The sequence below is a fragment of the Triturus cristatus genome, chromosome 6 (assembly GCF_964204655.1).
Source record: "Triturus cristatus chromosome 6, aTriCri1.1, whole genome shotgun sequence".
NCBI lineage: Eukaryota > Metazoa > Chordata > Amphibia > Caudata > Salamandridae > Triturus > Triturus cristatus.
In genome coordinates this window covers 1823594872-1823618297 of record NC_140589.1, presented here as the reverse complement: position 1 = coordinate 1823618297, position 23426 = coordinate 1823594872, and the positions used below count along the sequence as shown (strand labels likewise).

The 23426-nt window shown below is 44.5% G+C and overlaps 1 protein-coding gene across 2 annotated transcripts in view; it reads left to right on the top strand.

Annotated features, from left to right (window-relative positions):
• HADHB (hydroxyacyl-CoA dehydrogenase trifunctional multienzyme complex subunit beta) overlaps nucleotides 1-23426 on the top strand; it is a 341378-nt gene that overhangs the window by 283501 nt on the left and 34451 nt on the right. For both annotated transcript variants that reach the window (XM_085613199.1, XM_085613198.1), the window contains exons 8-10: nucleotides 14699-14886; nucleotides 20210-20390; nucleotides 22669-22790. In XM_085613199.1, coding sequence (XP_085469325.1) covers nucleotides 14699-14886; nucleotides 20210-20390; nucleotides 22669-22790 — 491 coding nt within the window. The remainder of the gene's footprint in view (nucleotides 1-14698; nucleotides 14887-20209; nucleotides 20391-22668; nucleotides 22791-23426) is intronic.

The window sequence follows — 23426 nt, the reverse complement described above, 5'->3', positions numbered from 1 at the left end:
CAGCCTAGTTTCAAACCAAGTGATCAGCGCAGCAGCGGATGGAGCAACGTTGGCAGCGCACTCATATGCTCATGGGATTTCCGCCAGAAGATCCTCTTGGCTAAGGCTGACGGCCTTGAAACCTGAAGCACAGGCAAGAATTCTGAATCTGCCTTCCTCGGGTAGTTTGCTTTTCGGTTCTCATGCGGATGAAGAAATGGCTCGGATGAAGTCAGAACTCGAGACCATGAAAGCCGTGGGCCTAGAGAAACGGAAAGAATTCCGTCGCCGTAGGGGAACGGACAGGCGTGGCTACCAGCAGAGGGTTCAAACCCCTCACTGGCAGAAAAATCAAGACCAACAAGGGCAAAAGAAGCAACAATTTCAGTCCTGTAGACCATCCAGGGGACGTGGAAATAACCGCCAGGCCGGCGGTGGAAACAAGGCTCAAGGAAAGAAATGAGAGCCTGCTTCCTCCAATGCCGTCCACCGCTCCGGTGGGAGGAAGTATTGCAAACCATCTTCCAGAGTGGCAATCCATCACAAAGGACAAGTGGGTTCTGAATATACTGCGACATGGATACTCGCTTCGTTTCCGGAGCCCTCCTCCCTCGATCCACCCTGTACAATCATCTCAACACCTCAAGATGTTAAGAGAAGAAGTAGTGACCCTTCTGCTCAAATCAGCAATAGAAAGAGTTCCCAGGGCGCAGAGAGGGAGAGGAGTCTACTCCAGATATTTTCTAACCCAAAAAAGAAATACAAAAGCAGAGTTCAGACCCATCTTGGACTTACGAACACTAAACAAGCATGTCAAAAGAGAAGTTTCGCATGCTTGCGCTTCACCAAATATATCCGCATCTCCGGCAAGGCGATTGGATGTGCTCGCTGGATCTGCAAGACGCGTACTTTCATGTTCCCATCGTACAGAGTCATCGGAAATTCCTAAGGTTCGTAGTGGGGACCTCTCACTATTAGTTGAAGGTCCTACCATTTGGCCTGAAATCGGCCCCTCGAGTATTTACAAAATGCATGGCAGTAGTAGCGGCTGCACTGAGGCGCGCAGGAGTCTTCGTCTATCTCTATCTAGACGATTGGCTGATAAAAGGACCATCGCCTCAGAGTGTACACTCACAGCTGGCACGCTGCCTGAACCTGTGTCACAGATTGAGGCTCAGGGTGAACTTCAAGAAATCCAACTTCACACCAACCCAAAGGATACACTACCTCGGTGCAACTATAGACTCCGCAGTAGGAAAAGTGTTTCCTTCGGAGGAGAGACGGTCATCCCTGATCCATAAAGGCAAGCAGATTATCACCAACAAGCTGTCTGCAGCGCGACAGATTTCGTCTCTGCTAGGGGCCATGGCATCTTGCATATTCCTGGTGCCCAATGCCAGGTTGAGGATGCGTCCTCTCCAATAAGATCTGGAGGACAAATGGGACCAAAGGAATTCACTGTGGGAGGAAACAGTCTGTCTTTCCTCAGCGGCCAGGCAGTCAATCAAGTGGTGGTTGAAGCCACTCAATCTACAGGTGGGACTTCCTTTTCATCAAGAACCCCCATCTCAGACGCTGATCACCGACGCATCCCTGCAGGGCTGGGGTGCGCATCTGGGATCCCTACAGACGCAAGGACTGTGGTCCAGCAGCGAACGGTTGTACCACATCAACATGCTAGAACTCTGGGAAGTCCACCTAGCCCTCAAAGCGTTCCTGCCCGCAATCAGGACGAGTCCCATTCTAGTACAAACGGACAATACCACCACAATGTACTGCCTGAACAAACAGGGGAGTACTCGATCCAGGACGCTCTCGCTGGAGGCTCAGTCCCTGTGGCACTGGAGCTTAGCAAGGAACATTTCGATAAAGGCGGTGCACCTACCAGGAGAGCTCAACGTAAAAGTGGACTTGCTCAGTCGTCATTTTCAAGATTCAGACGACTGGGTACTCAACAACGAGGTGCTGGAGGACATCTTCAAGGAGTGGTGACGTCCGCAAATAGATCTCTTCGGACGAACACAACGCGAAATGCCGAGGCTTCGCATCAAGATACCATCGGCCAGGATCCATAGGGAATGCCCTTTTGATCGATTGGTCAATGATATTTGTGTACGCCTTTCCGCCTCTCCCACTGATCCCCAAGGTGGTGACCAAGCTGCAACACTCGGCTGCCAAGATGATCCTCATAGCACCGGACTGGCCGAGACAGTGGTGGTACACGGATCTCCTCCACATGTCGATCCGACCTCACAAGCGCCTGCCGTGCAGACCGGACTTGTTAACCAAGATGCAGGGGAAGATTTACCATCCCAGTCTTCCCTCGCTGAGCTTAACAGCATGGCTCCTGAAGTCCTCCAGTATGGCCATTTAAACCTTCCCCAGGAGTGTATGACCATACTGAAGGAGGCTAGGAGGCCTTCTACAAGACACTCTTATTTCTGTAAGTGGAAGAGGTTTTATGTATGGTGTATGCAACATCAGTATAACCCTACAAAATGTCAGGAGGAAGTGATTTTGCCTTATCTTCTTCACTTAGCCAGGGTGGGATTTAAATTTTCATCCATTAAAGTTCACCTAGCGGCCATTACAGCATATAGGCGCTACCCTTCGCAGCAGTCATTCTTCAAGCTGCAGGTGGTGAAGGATTTTTTACAGGGGCTCAAAGGTTTACCCCCCAGTAAGGCCTCCCTCGCCTTCTTGGGAGCTGAACTTGGTTCTATCAAAACTTATGAGTTCACCTTTCGAGCCCACACATAAGGCTACTTTGCAGCACCTTACATGGAAAACAGCTTTTTTAATAGCTATCACTTCAGCACGTAGGGTGAGTGAAATACAGGCCCTCTGTTCTAAAGAACCCTACACAATTTTTTATCTGAATAGGGTAGTGATGAGAACTCATCCATCTTTTTTACCAAAGGTGGTGTCAGATTTTCATGTTAACCAGACTATCTCCTTACCAACCTTTTTTCCCAACCCCTCATCGCCAGCGGAGAGGACGTTGCACTCTTTAGATGTTAAGCGGGTTCTACCTAGTTAGGACTAAGGCTGTCAGGAAATCTGACCACTTATTTATTAACTATGGTGCTGTCCGCATAGGTTTTGCTGCATCTAAGCATTCCATTGCTAGGTGGATTGTGTCAGCCATTAAATTGGTTTACCAGCTGGCGCAGAAGCCACTGGTCGCTCGACCTAAAGCGCACTCCACAAAAGGAAAGGCGGCTACTGCTGCTTTTCTCAATAATGTCCCACTCTCCGAGATCTGCAAAGCAGCCACTTGGAGATCTGTCCATACATTTACGAGGCATTATTGTCTGGACTCGGACACCAGAGCAGACACTCAAGTAGGACAAGCCTCCTTGAGGAATCTGTTCAATAACTGAATTTGTCAATGGTTTTTTACTCCATGTATAATGCAGTTCTCATTTGCCTGCAGGTGGAAGGTGGGCTTGCTATTCTATTCAGTGCTTATGACTATTGATGAGGATCCCCTGGAAGAGAAGGATAAGTTACTTGCCTGTAATCCTAGTTCTCTTCCAGGGGTATCCTCATCAAAGTCATAAGCAACCCACCCGCCTCCCCAGGCAATTATGAGGAGTGGATTATTTAACATGGAGGAAATACATCTTTGTGTGTAGGACTACGGTCCCGCAAAGAACAACTGACTCAACTGTCACCCCTGAGGCATGATGGGATATTGGAGTCAGGGCTGTCTTAAAGGCACGGGGCCAGTTTTTACCTGTACAAGGCTTTTCAGTCTCTATGGTATTGTATTGCAATGCAGCCTGCAGGCTAACAATGTTTTGTGGATCTGTGGTTTGCAGTGTTCTTTTTTTCCTTTATCATGAGTTTTTTTTTACCTCATTAAAAAAAAAGGAGATTTAGGTGTATTATTATACCTATGGTGCATTATTGGATATTTGTGTCTACATTGTTTAGCCTTCTATGAGGGCTGCATTTGCTTGGGAAAAAGTAATATATGTTTATACATATACAGAGCTGTATATATATGTTCTTCATATATAATTTTATTATTTCCGGGGTCCCCGCACATGGGTGGGAATATTCAGTGCTTATGACTTTGATGAGGATACCCCTGGAAGAGAACTAGGATTACAGGTAAGTAACTTATCCTTATGCAGCACACTATCCTTGGTGCAACAACATGAACTGTGCATGGTTAAACTCTTTTAAGGGCCCAAAGGCGAGACCTATTGGCTATGCCAATGCTGGTTATCTTTGTTACCCCCTTGAACAAGCACCACAAAACATTCCATGCTTCACCAATGTAGAAAAGGCAACAGGTCTGGAAAGTTTGTGGAGATTCGTCAAACGGGCGCATATTTATTAATGGTGAAAAATCTGAGGAATTCCCATCTCTGGTAACCCTAAATATAACTACTGCCACTCTGATTGAGATGTATATAGTGTGTGTGTTTTCTCACACAAACGGGTTGAGATACCTTTAAACATTAATTTAATGGTTTACCTTCGATGTAAGAATACTGATGTAAAGACAGGAATAAAGGACCTGCTATGTAATACTACTGATGTAATGACAGGATGAAAGGACATGTCATGGCCACAGTGTAATCGCTCCTGATGCAAGGCTGCCAGAGTAATGGTCATCATGCTCATCCCAGGAGACTTTCTATTGAGATTGCGGACTGCTCCATCAAGACCAATTCCATTTAAGAGAAAGCACTTGATGTCAGCGTGCAGTAACAAACCTTTAAAAAATAAGCACACTGTGCAACCAGGGCAGTCTGTAGGCTGTGCTTTTTAATGGACAGTGGCTGTGATTCCCTCGCCTATATGTATCTAGAATGACCTCACGGACATGGTCACACTGATCATCAAGGTCAGTTTTACAGGGTGAACCTGCTAACAGTTCAGATGCTGTACCTAATCTTCCTCCTTGCTATACCATCTTGTGTGCCTAAATGTTAATTTGTGGTGGTCGATCAGTGGCTGGGCTGGCATGACCCAAGTTGCAAGTTTTTGTTGTTGTTGTTTTTTAAGTATTATTAAAAGTTATCTGGCCCTACTTAGTGCACTCTGCTTCTCACTGTGGCCATTGGTCATAACCAGTGGATTTAGGGTATCCTAGTGTACAACATGTGGAAAGATGCATCTATTGCCCTATGCCGCGAACCCAAACAAGACAATACATTTGTATAACTAGGTGTCTAAGATGCATGGGTACGAGTTATCCTCCCCAGTTAATGTTCAGTTTCCCACATTTGTCACCACATTTACCAATGTCGCTATGTATTGTGTGGGCAATCTGATATTTTGACAAGTGTTTACTTGATCTAATGCTAGCTCCTTCATCCACTGTTCTTCTTGTGATGGTGTTGCCACCTGCAAACCTCTATATGCTGTCCTTGCAAACATTTTAATAGCATATGAAGGATGTTTGTGTAGTGTATGTGGCACAGTTGTGAATTTGTAGCTTGGGATAGAATTCCAAACCATACGTTTATTAAAATGATGTAGGTGGGTACATTCTCCTTTTTAGGGCTGGGTATAGGCTACTTTACATGTCAGGACAACAAACAGCATAACGTTGGGGCTTGGGTCGGTGCCCTTCTGCCAGTATCCCGTTTGGGCGAGCCACCTTCAGGCAATGGTGTGATAAGTTCTCATGTTTTGGTATCAGTGAACCACATTTTGTGGAGTATCTGTGTTTTGGCACTTAGTGAGGGTTTCAAAGTAGTCTCCAACTCTGCAAAGAGTGAAACGTATTGACTAATCTGCATTTTTTTTCTCTTTAAATCTGATTCCACTGGCAGGCACCCTTTGGCAAAGGCGTACCTCTTTGGAAACACCTTTGTTTCCACAGATACCTATAAATCCATGTAGAGACAGCCGTGAGGCTGCATGCACTGAGCCATCGCTGGTACCAGATGCAGAGCTAGCAAAGCACGCCCCTCTCACCAGTCAAATATTAAAGTAAGCAAGGCCACATTCTCGTGCAGCATAATGCCGCCCTAAGCAATACACCACAGATGGCGCTCACTATCTCATGAGTAACTTACGGGGCCCTGCTGTGCAGGGACATGTGGGTGGCCATCTGCATCACACTCCCAACATCCCCCCCGACCTGAAACATTGGCCTCCAGCTCCATCTGCATGGTGCCATTGTGCACATGGGTAGTCTGGCATACCAGAAAATTGCTTGTAGCAGGTGCTGGCTTATCCCACCGCTTACAAAGCTTCACAGCTTGTCCCATTCCATGATGGCGGCCTCGTTAACGCACCTGCTGGTTCACTGAAAGGGTTGTCCTGCTGTTCCTGACATGGCCACCAATAAGCAGTCCCTGGGGGCCCTGTGTCCCAAGCTCCTGGCTCGTAGTACGCCACGCTCTAGATAGACTAGATTATAGAAGGGCCAGCAGCACCCAAAGATGGAAGATCTCACCCAGCAGCACAGTAGAGAGCCAGCATCGCTGGTACGGTGTCTTCCTGTGAGCTGTTTGCTGTCAGTCACAGACAGTACACCAGGCTGCTATCACCTGTCACTCTTGATTATTTCTATCTTGTTTAAATTGACTCACTTTGGTTTATACTAGGTACCTTTTTGTTTGTTTTTAATTAGGAGTATTGCATCTCTTCGCCCCTCCTGCCCTTCAGAGAGGCAATGTGCTTCTTCTCAGAATCTTTTTAGCCATCACCAGATTTCAGCTTCAGGTGGCAAAGGACGGCAAACATCAACTGTCAGAAGTGCAGACAAAGGCGCGGCGCATAAAAACGCAACCAGGGGTGTTCTAGAGTGTGGTTTTGGGTTTGATTCTGTCTTTATACCTCCCCTTTAATGCAACAGCAGACGATATGTGCAGAATTAATGATCCCATAATGCACCACTTCCAGACACCCTTAATTACTCCTTGCTCTCCAGGGGTTTCTGTTGAAGGCAGTGCGGGCAGCAGAGCGCTGGTGAATGAAAAACATATCCCACTTTTCTTTTAATCTTTGTGCAGAATATAGCTGATTTTTGGCCCTTGCTTTCACATGCTCCTGGATTTCCATTGTGAGATTATGCTCTGGCCATGCTAATGTTAGCTTGCTTTTACTTCCATCTTTTTATTCTTTTCTTTTGTCTCGACCTCACTCTCACCTTTACATGGAGAATGCCTTGTCACTTGCTACATAATAAAGCAAAGTACTGTAAACCTTGTTCTCTTCATTGGTACCCCGAAAAGATCAAAATGAATATCCACCCATGTCACCATTTCAACGAGGCATGTTTTGGATCAATGAAAGCATTAGAATTCCACAAGTTGTCTATATAACCAGCTGATTGACTACCATGTGTGCTACAATGGCATTCAAGTTCCTCTGTTAATCATTTGAGCATGGGAATTTAAACCAGTCCACGACCGCATTTCCAATTAAGAATTGCTATTTCAAACCAGTGTAGCTCTCGACATGGTTCACAGACGTGGGGTAACTGGACATTCCCGTTCCCCCCCCCCTTTTCAGCACTGGGGGATGTGATGAATCTTTTACCTGTTGTATGACTTCCTTTTGTTTAAAAAAAACTTTTAAAAGCGTCACTAAATATTCAGATATATAACCGGCAATATCTCCAGGTCTTGCATAACACTGCCTTTATTTAAAAACATAACAAACATGCCGCTGCTATGTCCAAGTGTGTCTAAGAAATTCAGAGGGTTGCCTAATCACTCATTGGTGGCAGAACATCTTCTTTCCTGTTATGAGGTTTCATTCATCAATCTGTGCAGTCTGTGTTGTAGTTTGTTCATTGCCTTGGATGAATGCACCCCCTAAAAAAGGATATGAGAAAGAAAAGCCTCGGACTGTAAACACAGTGCCCTGTCAACACTGAGCGATCTGGAAAAACTACGTTTACGTGTACTCAAGAGATTGTTATGGAGGAACTTCTGCTGTAGATGACCCACACCATACGTTTTGAAAAAGCACTTGCAAAGCTAATGGGTCTGACCTGCATTAGGTTGCATAGGCCAATCTGTTGGCTTTGCTAATGCTTGTATTAATTCTAATTTATTTGACACATTTTAAAAATGCAGGCATCACATAGCCTTGCAACAGAGGGAGTAAGTGTGCTTTTCAGCACCATATGACAGTTATCCAGTGCTTTCATCTGTGCTGGTGTGAACTGCTAATCTCCCCCCTTTGCTCATTAATGGAAAGTATGACCCTGAAAAGTAGTGGTAGACAGGTTACATAAGTACACTCGTCTTTAGGACTACTTTTCTCTGCATTGGCTCTGTAACTGATTATTAGACTTGACTTTTTCAGCAGGTTCACCCGAGACCTTTTGGCATCCTGTTTTTGACCTATTTTTCGTTGGTTTTAGGATGCTGGGCACTTTACCACTGCTAATCAGTGCTCCAGTGCATATGCTCCCCATGTACATTGTGTTTGTGGATTGGTGTTTCCATAATTGGCTTACTTGATTTACTACTCAGTCCCTATTACAGTGCACTGTGTGTGCCCCCCCAGGGCCTGTAAATCAAATGCTACTAGTGGGCCTGAAGCACTGGTTGTGCCACCCACAGAAGTTGCTTTTCAAAGGCGTCTCGGACCTGCCACTGCAGTGTCTGCGTGCAGTTTTTAACTGCCATGTCGACCTGGCAAGTGCACATACTTGCTAGGCCCTTCCCTTCGTTTTTAGGTCTCTCCTACGACACCTGCTGTATCTGGTACATGGGGTGGAAGAACCTCCCGTGTGTTTAGTTGGCTCCTGTTAATGGCCTTTGCAAATGGCTGCTTTGCGTTGGTGAATGCAGTTAATTTGTACTGCCTTTTGCTGTCCCGGACCCACCCAGGAGACTGCCCCTTCCTTACTTACTTGTTTATTTTTTTTTAGGTTTCTTTGTGGCACTATTTTCTTTTTGATCTAATGGGTGCCTGCCACCTTTCCGCTGTTAACATGCCGGCTGCGATCTCTATGCTCTTACCACCACAGGAGAGGGTTTCTGCTCTTCACCCTCCTCGCTATGTCTCCCCTCCCCCCCCATCCCAGCTTCCTCTGGCCGCACCGCAGCTCCTCTGCCCACTTGTATTTTTAGGTCTTGCCTGAGGCAGCGCATGCGCTGCTCTGGCGAGACTTTTAGTAAGGGGGCTTCAAAAAGCTGACCACACCCTTTTGCTTGTTGCCTAAAGCTTGCGGTTACGCACATAGTTATGCGCACAGGTGCCATCTGGCTTTCCTCTCTTGTCATGGCTCATTAAGCGCATCGCTCGCGGGCACCCTTACAGCGTGCGCACATCGCACACCACTAGCAAGACGTGCCTCTTTGTTTTGCGATTTATACACTTCATTATTAAACACACAACTCCGTCACGTTATTAGCGGCCCTTTAGCATTTTGAACTCGCGTGCTCTCTCTCAAAGCCAGCCTTGTCCACAATTGATACACTTTTTAGGCATTAAACAAACCTATCCGGCGCATAATTGTGAAATAAATAGAGCGTGCCCTTTTGCATTTTCAACTTGCATGCTCACTCACCAAAGCCAGCCTCGTACACGATTTATACACTTTTTCAAGCCAGCGTCGTCCACAGTTGATACACTTTTTAGTCATTAAACAAACATATACAGCGCATCATTTTTAAATAAATAGAGCGCGGCCCCAGCAAACACATCATTGCAGTGCCAGCAGTGTGATTTTTGTTGTACTTTTACAAGCACGCGTGTGGCGTGTGAGCGCGGCCCTTTTGCATTTTCAACTGACATGCTCTCTCACCAAAGCCAGCCTCGTCCACAGTTTGTACACTTTTGCGTTAATAAACATTTTGGGCGCTTTATTATTAAATAAATAGAGCGTGCTCTCTCTCAAAGCCAGCCTTGTCCACAATTGATACACTTTTCAGGCATTAAACAAACCTCTCCGGCGCATAATTGTGAAATAAATGGAGCGCGGCCCTTTTGCATTTTCAACTTACGTGTTCTCTCACCAAAGCCAGCCTCATACACGATTGAGAAACTTTTTCGTTCTTAAACATTTCCGGCTTATTATTAAAAAAATAAATCTAGCGCGGGCCTTTCGCATTTTGAACTAGTGTGCTATTTCCCCAAAGCCAGCCTCGTCCACAAGTAATATACTTTATCTAATTGAAGCTCATTTTCGCATTTTCCTCTGTCCCGGTTAATATTAGATTAAGCATTTACTAAACGCCAGACAACCCTGCTTCTCTTTTTGTTGTACAAATAACTGTTTTTGTTTTGACTTCATTATTGAACATCTCTGTTTCGGTCTCTGCTTTTGACTACTACAAACATATGTGCAACTGCAGTGACGCCACATTTGCCTCTCCTAACGCTGATACTGATCTTTACGAGGAGGAAACCATTGTCTTTATTCAGCTTCGGCAGACTCCCATTTAACCACAGGTAGTAACTGTTCGTACGTTTCACACCAGTCCAGACTGGATGGCGGCTACACTTGGGGAGTCTTTTTCAAACAAGGTGTTGATGCATTGCAAAAGGATTCCATTTCACAGCTTGACAAAATGCTACATTCTCCTTAACTTCTCTGCTTGCCCTTTTTTTAACATCCTTTACATTAAGTTTTAGTTCAGCTTGAGATATAGTATGTAGTTAAAGGAGAGTATGGTGTTGCTATGTACGTATTGTGCAAATGCTTTACACATTAACTCGGGGATAAGCCAAACTGCTAGAAAACTTATTTCCATATACAATAAAAGCAAAAAAAAAATGTAATTATCCAAAACAAAATCCTTCGTGCAAAAACAACTGCTACATTGCAAAAAAATTATAAGATCCCAAAGGCGAGACCTATTGGCTATGCCAATGCTTGTTTACACTTGCTGTTTCTCTGACCAGCCAGTGAGGTGCACATTTTTTTTTAGAACAGCTGCTGTTTAGTTGTGTGTCAATAAATACCTCTTTCAAACATAGAAGGCGAGGGTTCTGAGGGCTGCTTTCTTGTCTTGGGGGTGCACTTTACATATTTTAGACCTTTCATTCTTACCGAGCACAAACTCTTTCACCTCTGAGACCAGAGGCAGATACTTGCAGGCAGTGTTGAATTACTTGTAGCCCAGCCCCTCCACCGCTCATCACTCCTCTGCCAAGGAGATCCATGGCCCCAATTTCCTCTTAAAACTGAAATGCCTTAAGCACTGAGCCAGTTTCATCTGAGCCATTTTAAATTCTGAACGCATTGGCTAAACAAGAAGTTGACTCTCAAAGATTCACTTCTTTTTAATACTTAAACAAAACCTTGTTCCTGCGTTCCCTCTTCCGCTAACTAAGCCAAGCGGAAGCTGCTACAGTGGCGAATGGTGAGAGGGCCCTGGTTAGTGCTTCCAGTGCCCACAGAGATCTGTAATTCGCTCTCCAGGAGAATGCATGTAATCTTTTGGAATCACAGCTCCAGCAGGAGTCCATGTGGCTCATATTTAAAGTTGTGACTTCATACACCTAAACACCATTACTTATAAAGACAAAAAGCATTCAGCTATGCATAATTAAACACAAGGCTACGCAATTCCACAACACACAAATGCACACCACATAATTCCACTACAGAAACTATTTCAACATCGCATAATCCTGCAGCACACAATTCAACACTACATCACTCCATTACGTGCCATGTAATGACATTTCAACTCCACAAATCTCCTCTCCACTCCTCTCCATACCACGCAATTCCAGTTCACATAGTACCACTCCATGCAACATAATTCCATTGCGCTCCACGCAACACAATTCAACTCCAAATAATTTCACTACACATATTTATACTCCAAACTACATAATTACTCTTCTTGCCACATATGTTCACTCCAAATATATCCACTCGGCCCCAAAACATATTTACACTCAACAGAATTCAACTCTGCGATGTGAGCCATATTTACACACCACATATTTTCACACCATGCAACACGATTCCACTTAATGCCACAGCACACATTTCAATGCCACACAACTCCATACCACACAACATAATTACACTCCACTCCATACCACATAATTACTCAACATAAATCTACTTGATGCCACATAACAATCCACATAAATACACTCCACACCATTGCCCATGATTTTACTCTAAATATTATCACCCAGTGCCACACAATTCTACAAACCTCAATTCCACACAATTCCATTCCACCGCAGAAAATTCCACTCCACAACACAATTCCTCTACAAACCACACACATCCAATCCACACCACATAGTTCCACACCATGCCACATAATTCAGCACCATACCACATAATTCAACACAATACATACCACTCCTCAACACACCATACCACTACAAGAGTCCGCTACACTTAATACCACATAATTACTATCAATGTAATTCCATTGCACATGCAAACACTCATTAAGCATTTCTTGTATTGGTTTACTTCACATCTTTCAAATACCACAAGCATTGAACACCACATGATTCAACACAACCCCACACAATTAAATACCATGCAATTCCACAACACACAAGTGCACACCACATAATTCCACTACACAAACCATTTCAACATCTCATAATTCTGCACCACACAGTGGAATTCAGCATTATTCCATTAGATGCCACATAATGACAATCCACAAATTTCCACTCTGCTCCATGCCACAATTCCACTCACATGAATGCACTCCTTACAACATAATTTCATTACTCTGCCCGCAACACAGTTCATCTCCAGATAACTGCACCACACATATTTACACTCCAAACTACATAATTACATTTCACACTACATAATTACACTTCACACTACATAATTGCACTTCACACCCCATATTTACACTCAACATATAGCCACTCCGCTCCAAAACACATTTCACACTCAACAAACTTCAACTCCACAGCATGCCCCATATTTACACTCCACATATTTTCACACCATGCAACACAATTCCACACCACACAACATAATTACACTCCACATAAATCTACTCCATGCCACAGAGCACTCCACATAAATACACTCCACACCATGGCACATAATTCCACTCCAGGGCTGGACTGGCCGGAGCGTGCACCGGGCAAACCCCCGGTGGGCCGCACTGGTGGGGGCCGGTTTTGGGCCCCTGGGGGACGATTTTGTTACAGGGCCGTTTTTGCAGCATAGCTGCAAAATCGGCCCTGTAACAAAATCGGCCGAAAACCGCCCCTGGCAAAGAGCTCGGTGGCACCCCCAACCCCCTGGGGGGCAGGGCGGCCGAGCACTTTGCCAGGGCCGGTTTTGGTTCCTAGCCCGGCCCCGTTTCACTCTACATATTTTCACTCCATGTTGCGCAATTTCACACAACACAATTCAACTTCACACATTTCCATTCCACTCCACAACACAGTTCCACTACACACCACATACTCTCGATATACAACACACAATTCACATCATGTCACACAGTTCCACATCATGCCACATAATTCAGCACTGCACCACATAATTCCACACAATACATGTCTTTTCACAACACACAATACCACTACACATAAGTTCACTACACTTACGACCACATAATCATGATACACAATAATTTCATTGCACACACTCAACCATCATTCCTTATATAGGTGCACTTCAGGTCTTTCAGCACAGTTTCTTTACCATAACTTTTCAAAAAATCCAAACCGCAAACACTCGCTCTCCTTCTTTCAGTGTCTTCTGCATACACAAGCGCAATCTCTTTATGCGCCTATAACATTCTCTCCCCTTCATTCTCTTTCTCACACACTTTCTACTACTCTCTCTAGAGTTCATTCAGCACTTCATATACAAACTACCTCTCCCTCTGTATTATTTCGTATCTATTTTATACAGCTCTCACCCTTAGCTATTCACCATGCCACATATTTCCAATACACAAATACCCTACACACCACATAATTCCACCCTACACAATTACACAACTAACAATTCCAATGCAAACCACATAATTCCAGTACAAACCTACATCCACTCCACTACAAACAAAAAACATAAGTAAAAAACAATCTAATTTACAACGCAAATAGCTCTAACTTTCACAGATGCGATACCAATTGCATTCCAAATACTTGTTCTTACATCTAAGTCACCCCTAAGGTAAGGGTGCAGTGTATTTTAAAGGTAAGACATGTAGTGGTATATGTTTGCATGTCCTAATGGGGAAATACTGTGTATTTTGTTTTCACTGTTGAAAGACTGTCTCTCCCATAGGTTAACGTCGGAGCTGCTTGGTATCACTTTACAAATGTTTTCAGTTTTCTGAAGTTTAAGCATGTTTGTGTTAAAAAAATATATATACAATACAGAAAGCTAGATAGAAAAGCAAGTAAAAGTTTCATCAAATATTAACAGATCTACCTTTAAGTCACAAAAGGGGAACATCTTGCCTCCTCTTTCTGTAAGTAGTGGGGTGGCTAGCTGGCCCTTTATATCTGGTGTGGTGAGATGTATGAGAGGATTCCATGGCAACATAGTCCATAAACGAAGACGTGGCATGTTGTAGCGACAAGATAAAAAGTTGAGTCCAGAAGTACCTAAAAGATACTCCACCTCTCAGTTTTGCAGAAATTCTTGAATCCGTTTTCTGTATGCACCCTTTTACATTTGTCCTTGTTGTTGGTTAGTGCATGCACTTTGGTTAAGAAAAAAATACTCACATATTTTGCATTGTTTGTCAGATATGTGGTTGACACAGTTACAGTTTATATCTCAGTGCATGTTTCGCTCACCCTTGGTAACTACTTCCTTCAGGAGTTGGTCTGATTGCCTCTGGCCAGTGTGATGTGGTGGTAGCAGGTGGGGTGGAGTTCATGTCAGACGTGCCCATTCGCCACAGCCGGAAGATGAGAAAGTTCTTGCTGAACCTCAACAAAGCCAAGACCATGGGTCAGAGGTTGTCCCTTCTCGCCAAAATCCGTCCAGATTACTTTGCACCAGAGGTAAGACTGCCGCCTCCTGTCTAAATACAACCTCAAACAAGACGTGCCACGTAGAAGATCCTGAACAACAGCAAAATTATTGTATCGGCCAAGGATAGCCTGCTTTATACAGAAACCATGTCAGATTACAACATGTTTTGTTTGGTTGAACTGTTCTATTAATTGTTGAATAGCCATTGGTAAAATAATGCCTTCTGTCACTTGGTTTATTAATCCAATGGTTTTGCTGATTATTTCTTGAATATTTCCATTTGTGCAATCTGAAGGAGGTGAGAGAAGACTGAGTTTAATGCCGAGTTTGAATTAATTCTCTAAATGTCATACAGAAGTTGACTTTTTCGTTGTGAGATTGTGAGGCGTTGGGAGAAGAGGCACTGGTTTAAGTCTTGGAGCTAAATGTATCTTTTTTGGAAAATTGAATTTGAGGACTGTCTGTATTCTTAATTTAAGTTAACCACTGGGGACTAACTGTCGTGGCTTGAATGTGGAGAAGGTATTTAGAATCTGGCGATCAAATGGAGTGACTGGCTTGGCTGTAGATTGATGCATTAGGCAGGTTGGAAGCATCTTGGGACTGTGGCTGCTATTAGTGATCTTAACAAAGGACCAAGAGTGCTTTTTCTGTCAGGAGTCATGAAATTAGCAAAGTTTTTGGTTTGCTCTTTGTCCCATCTGGAATGACTTCTAATAATTTATTAAACATTTCCTCCTTGGAGTATCAATTGATGTAGCCCTTTGTTATGTACCAGCCCTTTCGATGGAATCTGTCAGAAATAAACGGCTGCTACTTCATATCCTCTTTGAAATGACTCCAAAAACCAGGCCATTGAAGAGGCTCTTCTGACTGCCTTGGAAATCTGTTAAACTGTTCTTTAGATTTATAAAACAGATTCTTTCCAGCATTTCCATAACTGTCTAAACCGGAGAATTTATGTTTATGAAACTAAATTTCATGCTTTCATATACAAAAAGGTAGATAGTCAATGTAATCAACACTTTAGATTTTTTCCTTGCCTACTTCTAGAACATGGTCGTTTTAGACGGCCATTGCAAGCGCATGCTGTCTTCTTGCATTGGAATTCAAGTTCAGGTTCGATTTCTTTTGGACTTAAAGCCAAAAATTGAGAGGAAGAGGGTTGAATATCATTGTCCGATAGCTGCCAGTTTATTTTGTATTTCCTCTAACAAGGATATGATGAGGTGTCTTCTTACCTCCTCTCAGCACATCAGTGTTCTGTCCTTCATTTTGTCAAACGCAAGTTCCTTCAAAAATGTTCCAGCTGAATGAGACTGTTCCAGTAAAGCAGTCTTCCGCACAGTGCGGTTCGTATCTCTGAAGTCCCAGTGCGGTTGGGGGTGTAATCTTCTTCATAGCTATTAAAGTGGTGGTTCAGTCACATTTGCAACAGCTTAGATCATTGTTTCACTTTTCTGTCCTGTCGCAAAGAAGCTATATGCCATTTAAATTGGTTAATCAGAAACCCGTTTGATCCAGGTCTGTCTGTGTGTGGAGCACATAGTCCTGATTCCTTTGCAAAGATGTGTTTATATGCTGTCTGATTAACCTGATTGACAGAGTGCTGGGGATGACCATCACAAGAGAAATCATTACAACAGGAAATCATTTTCTGACTTTATTTTATACATCTATCTGCTAGTTCAGCCGCTTGGCGTCCGGTTTCCCAGCAGTACCACTAGCTACGAGACTTTAGGAAAAGGCCAGTGCAGCCTTTTCCGCTAAGGGCACCAGGAGAGGTATCTTCAACAGTTTGCTCCTGACCTAACCTTGTTCTATGGATCTTCTTCTAGACGATGCAGGAAATATGTTATCAGGGTGTAAGGGGATTCACTAATGCAGACTGCCTGGTGTTCTTTGTACTTACTACCTGGAGTCACGATAGGAGTGACGCCCCAGCATGACTGTGCTAAGCAGCACCTTGTCACTTTACAGGCCAGGTTCTTTAACAGTGTTACGACTTCAGTTCTACTTCTATAAACACTGAGCCAGCCATGGCATCCAATTTGTTTAGATGCGCTTTGACTGGCCTTGTGATGTTACTCAACAACCAAGTTGCATATTTAGTATAATAACAAATCCCCCTAGTTTCCTAGAAAAAGTTGATTTTCTTCTCCCAAGTTTCTAATACTTTTATTTCATTATATTCACTAAGACTTAGTTTTTAACATTATCGTCTATCACCTCCAGTGACAACTGTAAACTTTAAGATCACAAATACAGCATCTTTATTAGGTTGTATAATGGAATAACAAGTTCCTCAACCCCGCATACCTAAATAACGCGGTCTGTATAATGACCGCGTCTTTACCGTGTATTGCTTTACCACGCATGCCTTTACCACAAATTTTCGTGGTAATGACATGCATGGTAAAGGGGTATGCATGGCTAAGGTCACCACCCCCCTCCCCACCTCCTAAAGTACAAAATCCCCTCCCACCCTGAAGTGCAAATACCCCTACCCCCACGCTGTGTCCTCATCCTGCCCTAATGCCTAAACCCGTGTCCCTTAACCTCACCCTGGCCAGCCCTAAAAACGGCCCCACCCTCCCCTAAGCCCTAAAAACTACCCGACTACCCATTTCCTCCCCCTGCCCTGAGGCCTAATACTCTAACCTCTAATTAATAAACGACCCCAACACTTGCCCATCCCTTAAAAACGACTCCCACTCCTCAGCCCTAAAAATACTCCCACCATCCCAGCCCTGAAAACTAGCCCCAATCCCCCCAGCCCTGAAAACTAGCCCCAATCCCCCCACCCCTGAAAACTAGCCCCAATCCCCCCACCCCTGAAAACTAGCCCCAGTCTCCCCAGCCCTGAAAACTATCCCCAGTCTCCCCAGCCCTGAAAACTACCCCCAGCCCTGAAGACTAGCCCGATACCCCCAGCCCAAAAAACGACCCCTGCCCACCCCCAGCTCAGAAAACTACCCCCAGCCCAGAAAAATACCACAAAAGTACCCTGAGCCCCCCCAGCCCACAAACGTATCCCGAGCACCCCCCCCCCCCCCCCACACTCACCTCACAGCGGATCTCTCCCGGCTTCTGTCTGTCCGAAGCTAGACTGCCCCTAACCCCCTCCCCCTCCTTACCATTGCTAGGTGACATCCATCCAGTAACACAGGAAGAGGCGGGGCATTTTAACTGGTTGAAACCTACTTTGACCAAACCAAACAACTCCATTTAAGGAAGAAGGTCCTGTGAAAGGAGAATGCAGTTTGCTATGTCCACAAAATGGCTAGTCTGCAGGGAGACAAACCATGTAGTGCAGCAGGCACACAGTGTGCCACGGACACTACTAGTCACCCTTACTTTGTAAAATGCATTCACAGAAGCTACCTACAGGAGCTCTGCAGATGAAAAACACAATAAAACATGGAGCTTCTCCAGTGCAGTTGCAGATGTTCTTGTTCGCTAGAGGAAAGGTATAGGACATGCAGGCAGCTGGTGGGAGCGTGCTAGAGAACCCTTAATCTTGTGGCCTGTCACTTTTACATAATAGTAAATATTTCATACATTTAATAGAATTTGTTTCCAGACATAGCTGCTTTTAGGTCATTTAACTTCTCTTACATTGTAAGAACGACATTTATTAAGACTGTCAGATATTTAGATGTAGAGCGTGTTTACTGCTATTCGTTTGGTCCACAAATCTGCAATGTCAGTGTGCTGTATGGGAATTGCAATCCCACTGAGCCCCTTTCTGAAGTGATTGATATCCTTCATTGTCAGTCATTAAGTGGGCACAGCTGCTCTGACATGTTTGCAGATCAATGTAGCTGACAGCTTTCTGCATCACAGTGTGTGTGTGTGTGTGTGTGTGTGTGTGTGTGTGTGTGTGTGTGTGTGTGTGTGTGTATGTGTATTAAGCATGTCTGAGGTCGGACAAAGACCTTTTGTCCGACCCCGTTCGGGGGAGAACGGGGCAAGCAGCCACAGGTAGTGTGGGGGTGCGCAAGCAGAGAGCTTAACAATCACACTGCAGCACAGTAACCAATTATCCAACCCAATGCTTGACTCTTTTAAAGAAAGGCTCTTTAATACACATGTAAAACTTAATATCTCACAGAACATTCTACAGGTACAATTATGTTACTGAAACTTGGGCTACTATGCCCTGGGTTCTTTTCCTTCTGTCCTCCCTGTCCTGAGTGCCCCTCCTTTGAGTAATTAGGCAGATCCCTCCCTTCTGGTTTAGAGCCCTCTAGGGCAGATTATCCCTTTTAATAGTTTGTGCGCCAAGTTATCTCAAATCCGCCCTCTCCCAGTGTTCCAATTCTCAACACAATTCCAGTCCTCTTCGGGAGGCCATCAGGACCCACAGCACATATCCTTCTTGGTCCTTTTTCCAAGCGGAAACGAGCCAGCTGAGATTCTTCCTGCTTCGGGTGTGACAGCAGTAGGTAGCAGCGAGGATTGCTGCCCAGAGTCCGTGCAGACGTGTTGAGGCTCCATTGCTGAGACAGGCTTCCGGCTTGTCGACGAACCCTCTACTGGCTCAAGATACTGAGATTGATCTGTGGGGTTCAGTCACAGTGGCTTGGCTGCCCTCAGGCCAGTTTCTACATAGTAGCACATTTGGCTCGGGTACCATTCTTTAATACAGCGGCACAGTCAGATAAGGCATGGTTCTCCGATGCACCGACCTCTTGAGATCAGGTTCTTATTATGGATCCAGAATGGAACAGTTTATACAGAGAGACTGTGCCCACGTTCCTCATGGCACGTACATCACTTTCCTCAGTCTTCTTGTACTGGTGGGCCCAGACACCACCGGGGTTAAGCTGCTTCTGGCTCTCTCACAGTCCAGCCTCCTGATGGGTTGGCAGGTCCGTACCCCTCTCAGGCTGGTTGGGTTGGCTTAGGAGTGCTTCAGGTCAGGGTAACTATGGATTCACAAAATATATGTTGCCGCCTCCACCACCACTGTACATTCTGAACCCACAACAGGAACAGTTGTCCACTGCCAGTAAATTGGGGGTCAAGTTTGGTTTGACCCTTCAGGTGACGGGACAGACCAAATACCCCGCTCTTGTCAAAGGACAGGCCTAGGTCTCTGCTCATACACTAGTTTAGTGTGAGGCTAGGACCAGCAGTCAAAAACCAGGATTCCAGATAACTCGCAGATGGGCACTTGAGGCAGGGACACACAACTGCACACAATGCAGCTGACGTCCTTGTGCAACAATTTTCTTTTGCTCATACAAAGAAGTGTTTTTGCTTTGAACAGGAATGTTAAAATGCGACGCCAATATGTCGTTTTTAAGCAATTTTGTGAATGGTGACTTCAACTTTCTTTCTCCCCAGCTGCCTGCTGTGGCTGAATTCTCTACCAGTGAGACCATGGGGCACTCTGCAGATCGCCTCGCTGCTGCTTTTGGAGTGTCTCGAGTGGAGCAGGATGAGTATGCCCTGCGTTCTCACAGTTGTGCCAAGAAAGCTCAGGATGAGGGACTGCTCTCAGATGTGATACCATACAAAGTGCCTGGTAGGACACCATTTTTAATCCTGATCATTGGAATTGTGCTCTGGCGATGTGATGAATTAATGGATGAGACAAGTGAGAAACTGCAATGTGTTTTGCTCCTATTAGATAGTGAACGTGTTGGTGTATACTTGTGGGGCACTGTGTAATGAGGAGTTGATAGTTCACTCCGTTTGTAAAACCTGTTTAGTACTAGAATTGGTGAGTGGCGTAATATTAGCTGACTCTTGTTGCAGTGCATGTTGTTGATTGGGTAATGGAATTGTTGAATTTGAAAGTGATTGCACACTCATTAGCTGCACATGTTTCCAAGCGCTTCACACATTTTAAAGACCTACCACTTGACTTTCCGCAGTCTAAAGGCCCATAATATTCCGCCAGAATTTAATAATTTAACATATCAAATCAGCTGATGGCACTCGATGTGAGTGGTTATTTAATCATGTGCCAATCAGATTAGCAACGCTTTTCTGTAAACCGTTACTTAAAGCTTTGACATTTGTGCCACCTGTGACACTCAAATTGTTATATTTGCTGGGCTTAAGAATGTATGTTGCGGATAGTTTATGCTACTCTCTGTGCTAGCTGGATATTTAACATTGTTCCCTAAGTTTCATAACTGCTATTCACAAAGTTGTGGTTGCTGCTTGTAAGATTGCCAATTTCAGATGCAGAAGTAATGTTGCACTAACGGTGTAATTAGGAGTGAGCAATTTGTTTGTCAATCCACAGTATGCGAACCCTACGGGCAGTTTTATAATTCTCACAGGATCCACATCTGCCTGTGATGCCTGAGCAATACAAAAGGGGCTACGGTTGAAATGCCATGCCTGCACATACAGGTCTTGATTCTTGCACTGAGAATTGCAAACTATGTGGACAGTTCTCATTTCTCACTGCTAGAGAGCCATGTGACAAATGTAATTACTGTAACACACTTACCATTAGGTTGCCAGACCCTTGGCTTGATTTATGAAAGTAACTGTGCTGTACTTTTGCTAAAAAAGTGTTTTTGCTTCAGTGACCCCGATTTCTCTCCATAGGCAAAAGACAGGCAGCATGCTGGATACTTAAGTAAAGTAATGCTCTCTAACACTGTAAATGTTTACTAAACCAGAATGTGTATATCTAGAGGAGTTGGTTGACTGCTCGATCTGGTACGAGTAGAGATGAGTCTACAATATAGCTATAGTGGCAGAGTTGTAGTAGTTTTCCAGAATCGTTGCTAGCATGAAGCCATGTAAACTTCTTGACAGTGTACAGCTGCACCTCACAATTGGGTGAAACCACTCCTATCCAAATAGTTCTCTGGCATGTGGGAGCACAGTACAGCATTGGCAGAACAATACCATGAAGGGTAGCATCAACCAGGAGAAAGCTGGATTGGCAGATGTGTGCCTGAGCCAAAGAAATGCAAAAGTGGTTGCTGTTTAAGATATGGCTACTTTGGGTGTCGAGCTAAATTTCCTCGCACCGATTTGCATGAAGTGTCCAACCTTTGCCTATCAACGGAACATGATGAGAGAGACTGTGACGCATGTCGGTCGTTTCGATTGAAGAAGACGCTCCGTGACCGTCGCGCTCGACGTCTCGAAATGCACCAACAAAGCGGCTCTGCGTCGGGTCTCCTCGGAGACTAATCCGAACATGAAGAATCCCACGTACTGGAAGCCAAAATGGAGGAGGAGTACATCGCCGTATCTGAAGCCGACTCCGATGCCAAAGAGCTCTCACCGGGACAACAGATCGTGAGGAAAGAGACTTACTTCCCTACCATCTCCTCTATAAAAAGGCTCTGATCCCTCCTCTGCCTTTGGGCCAAGGTCGGCATCAACGTTTTGAACGCCTTGCCTTCGGGCTCGGTGCCGGGACACAAACAGCCTTCTGGCTTGGGCCCTACTCATCCCCACTCCGGTGCAGACCCGAAACCTTCGGCGTTGAAATCTAAGCGCGTTCTGGTTTCTGTGCCAGCGTTGCATAAGGCTAAATATTTGGAACCGAAAACTTCAGAGTTGAAACTTAATTTATGCCATTTGTATTGCTGCTGCGGTGTATGCTTCTCATTGACCAAGTTATTCTCAAGTCAAAAATACTTGCCTACTTGAAATCAATAAGGCCTGTTTAGTTGAATTTCATCCCTTTAACACTGTGCATTACAGTATGATTCATACATTGCATCTCTTTATCCTGTATGTGATCTCTGTGCCATTTACAATTTGTATATTTCATATGTAGAATATTCCCTTATTGTCAAATTCATTTTTATACTTCATTTTTACAGGTAGAGATACTGTGGTAAAAGATAACGGAATCCGTCCTTCTTCCATGGAGGCTATGGGAAAACTAAAGCCTGCTTTCATAAAACCCCATGGGACTGTCACTGCTGCAAACTCCTCCTTCCTGGTAAGATGCAGCCGTTCCCACGTGTTTTAATACACAGACATCCTTCACAAAAATAAGCAGCATTTTATTTTTGATAGTACCACGGTATTCATAAATAGAGGTCTCTCTATGGTAACACCTTAAATTGCGCTTCATGGCAAAGCTCCTCCTATCAAAGCATGTTGAACTCTGTGCCACTACAAGTTACTCTACAAAGTTAGATAGCTTGTCATCTCTCTACACACATTCTGAGTGAGAGGCGACTGAAAACTAGACTGTTGCTTTCTTGCCTCGTGGCCTTTGTTACATGATTGCAAACAACGTTGACGTTTATTGTCCTACCTTAATATCGGAAAACCTTTACATTGAGAAGACAGTTAACTAAACTCTCTTATCCTTAACATAGCTCCAGCAGCCAGATTGATCGAACTAAACTTACAGTCCTATTTAAATCCGGGCGATGGCTTGTCAGCGTGATTGGTGTAGCTATTGCACTATAACTGTGGTCTGTTATAGTAGTTGTAGGAAATTGATTTTTTGCTGCATTTACCCAATCCACCAACCCACCCACACACCCACCCACACACACACCCACACACACACACACTTTTTGCCTTTTATTTGATGAAACTTTACTGAGGTGTACTGGGTTCCTGC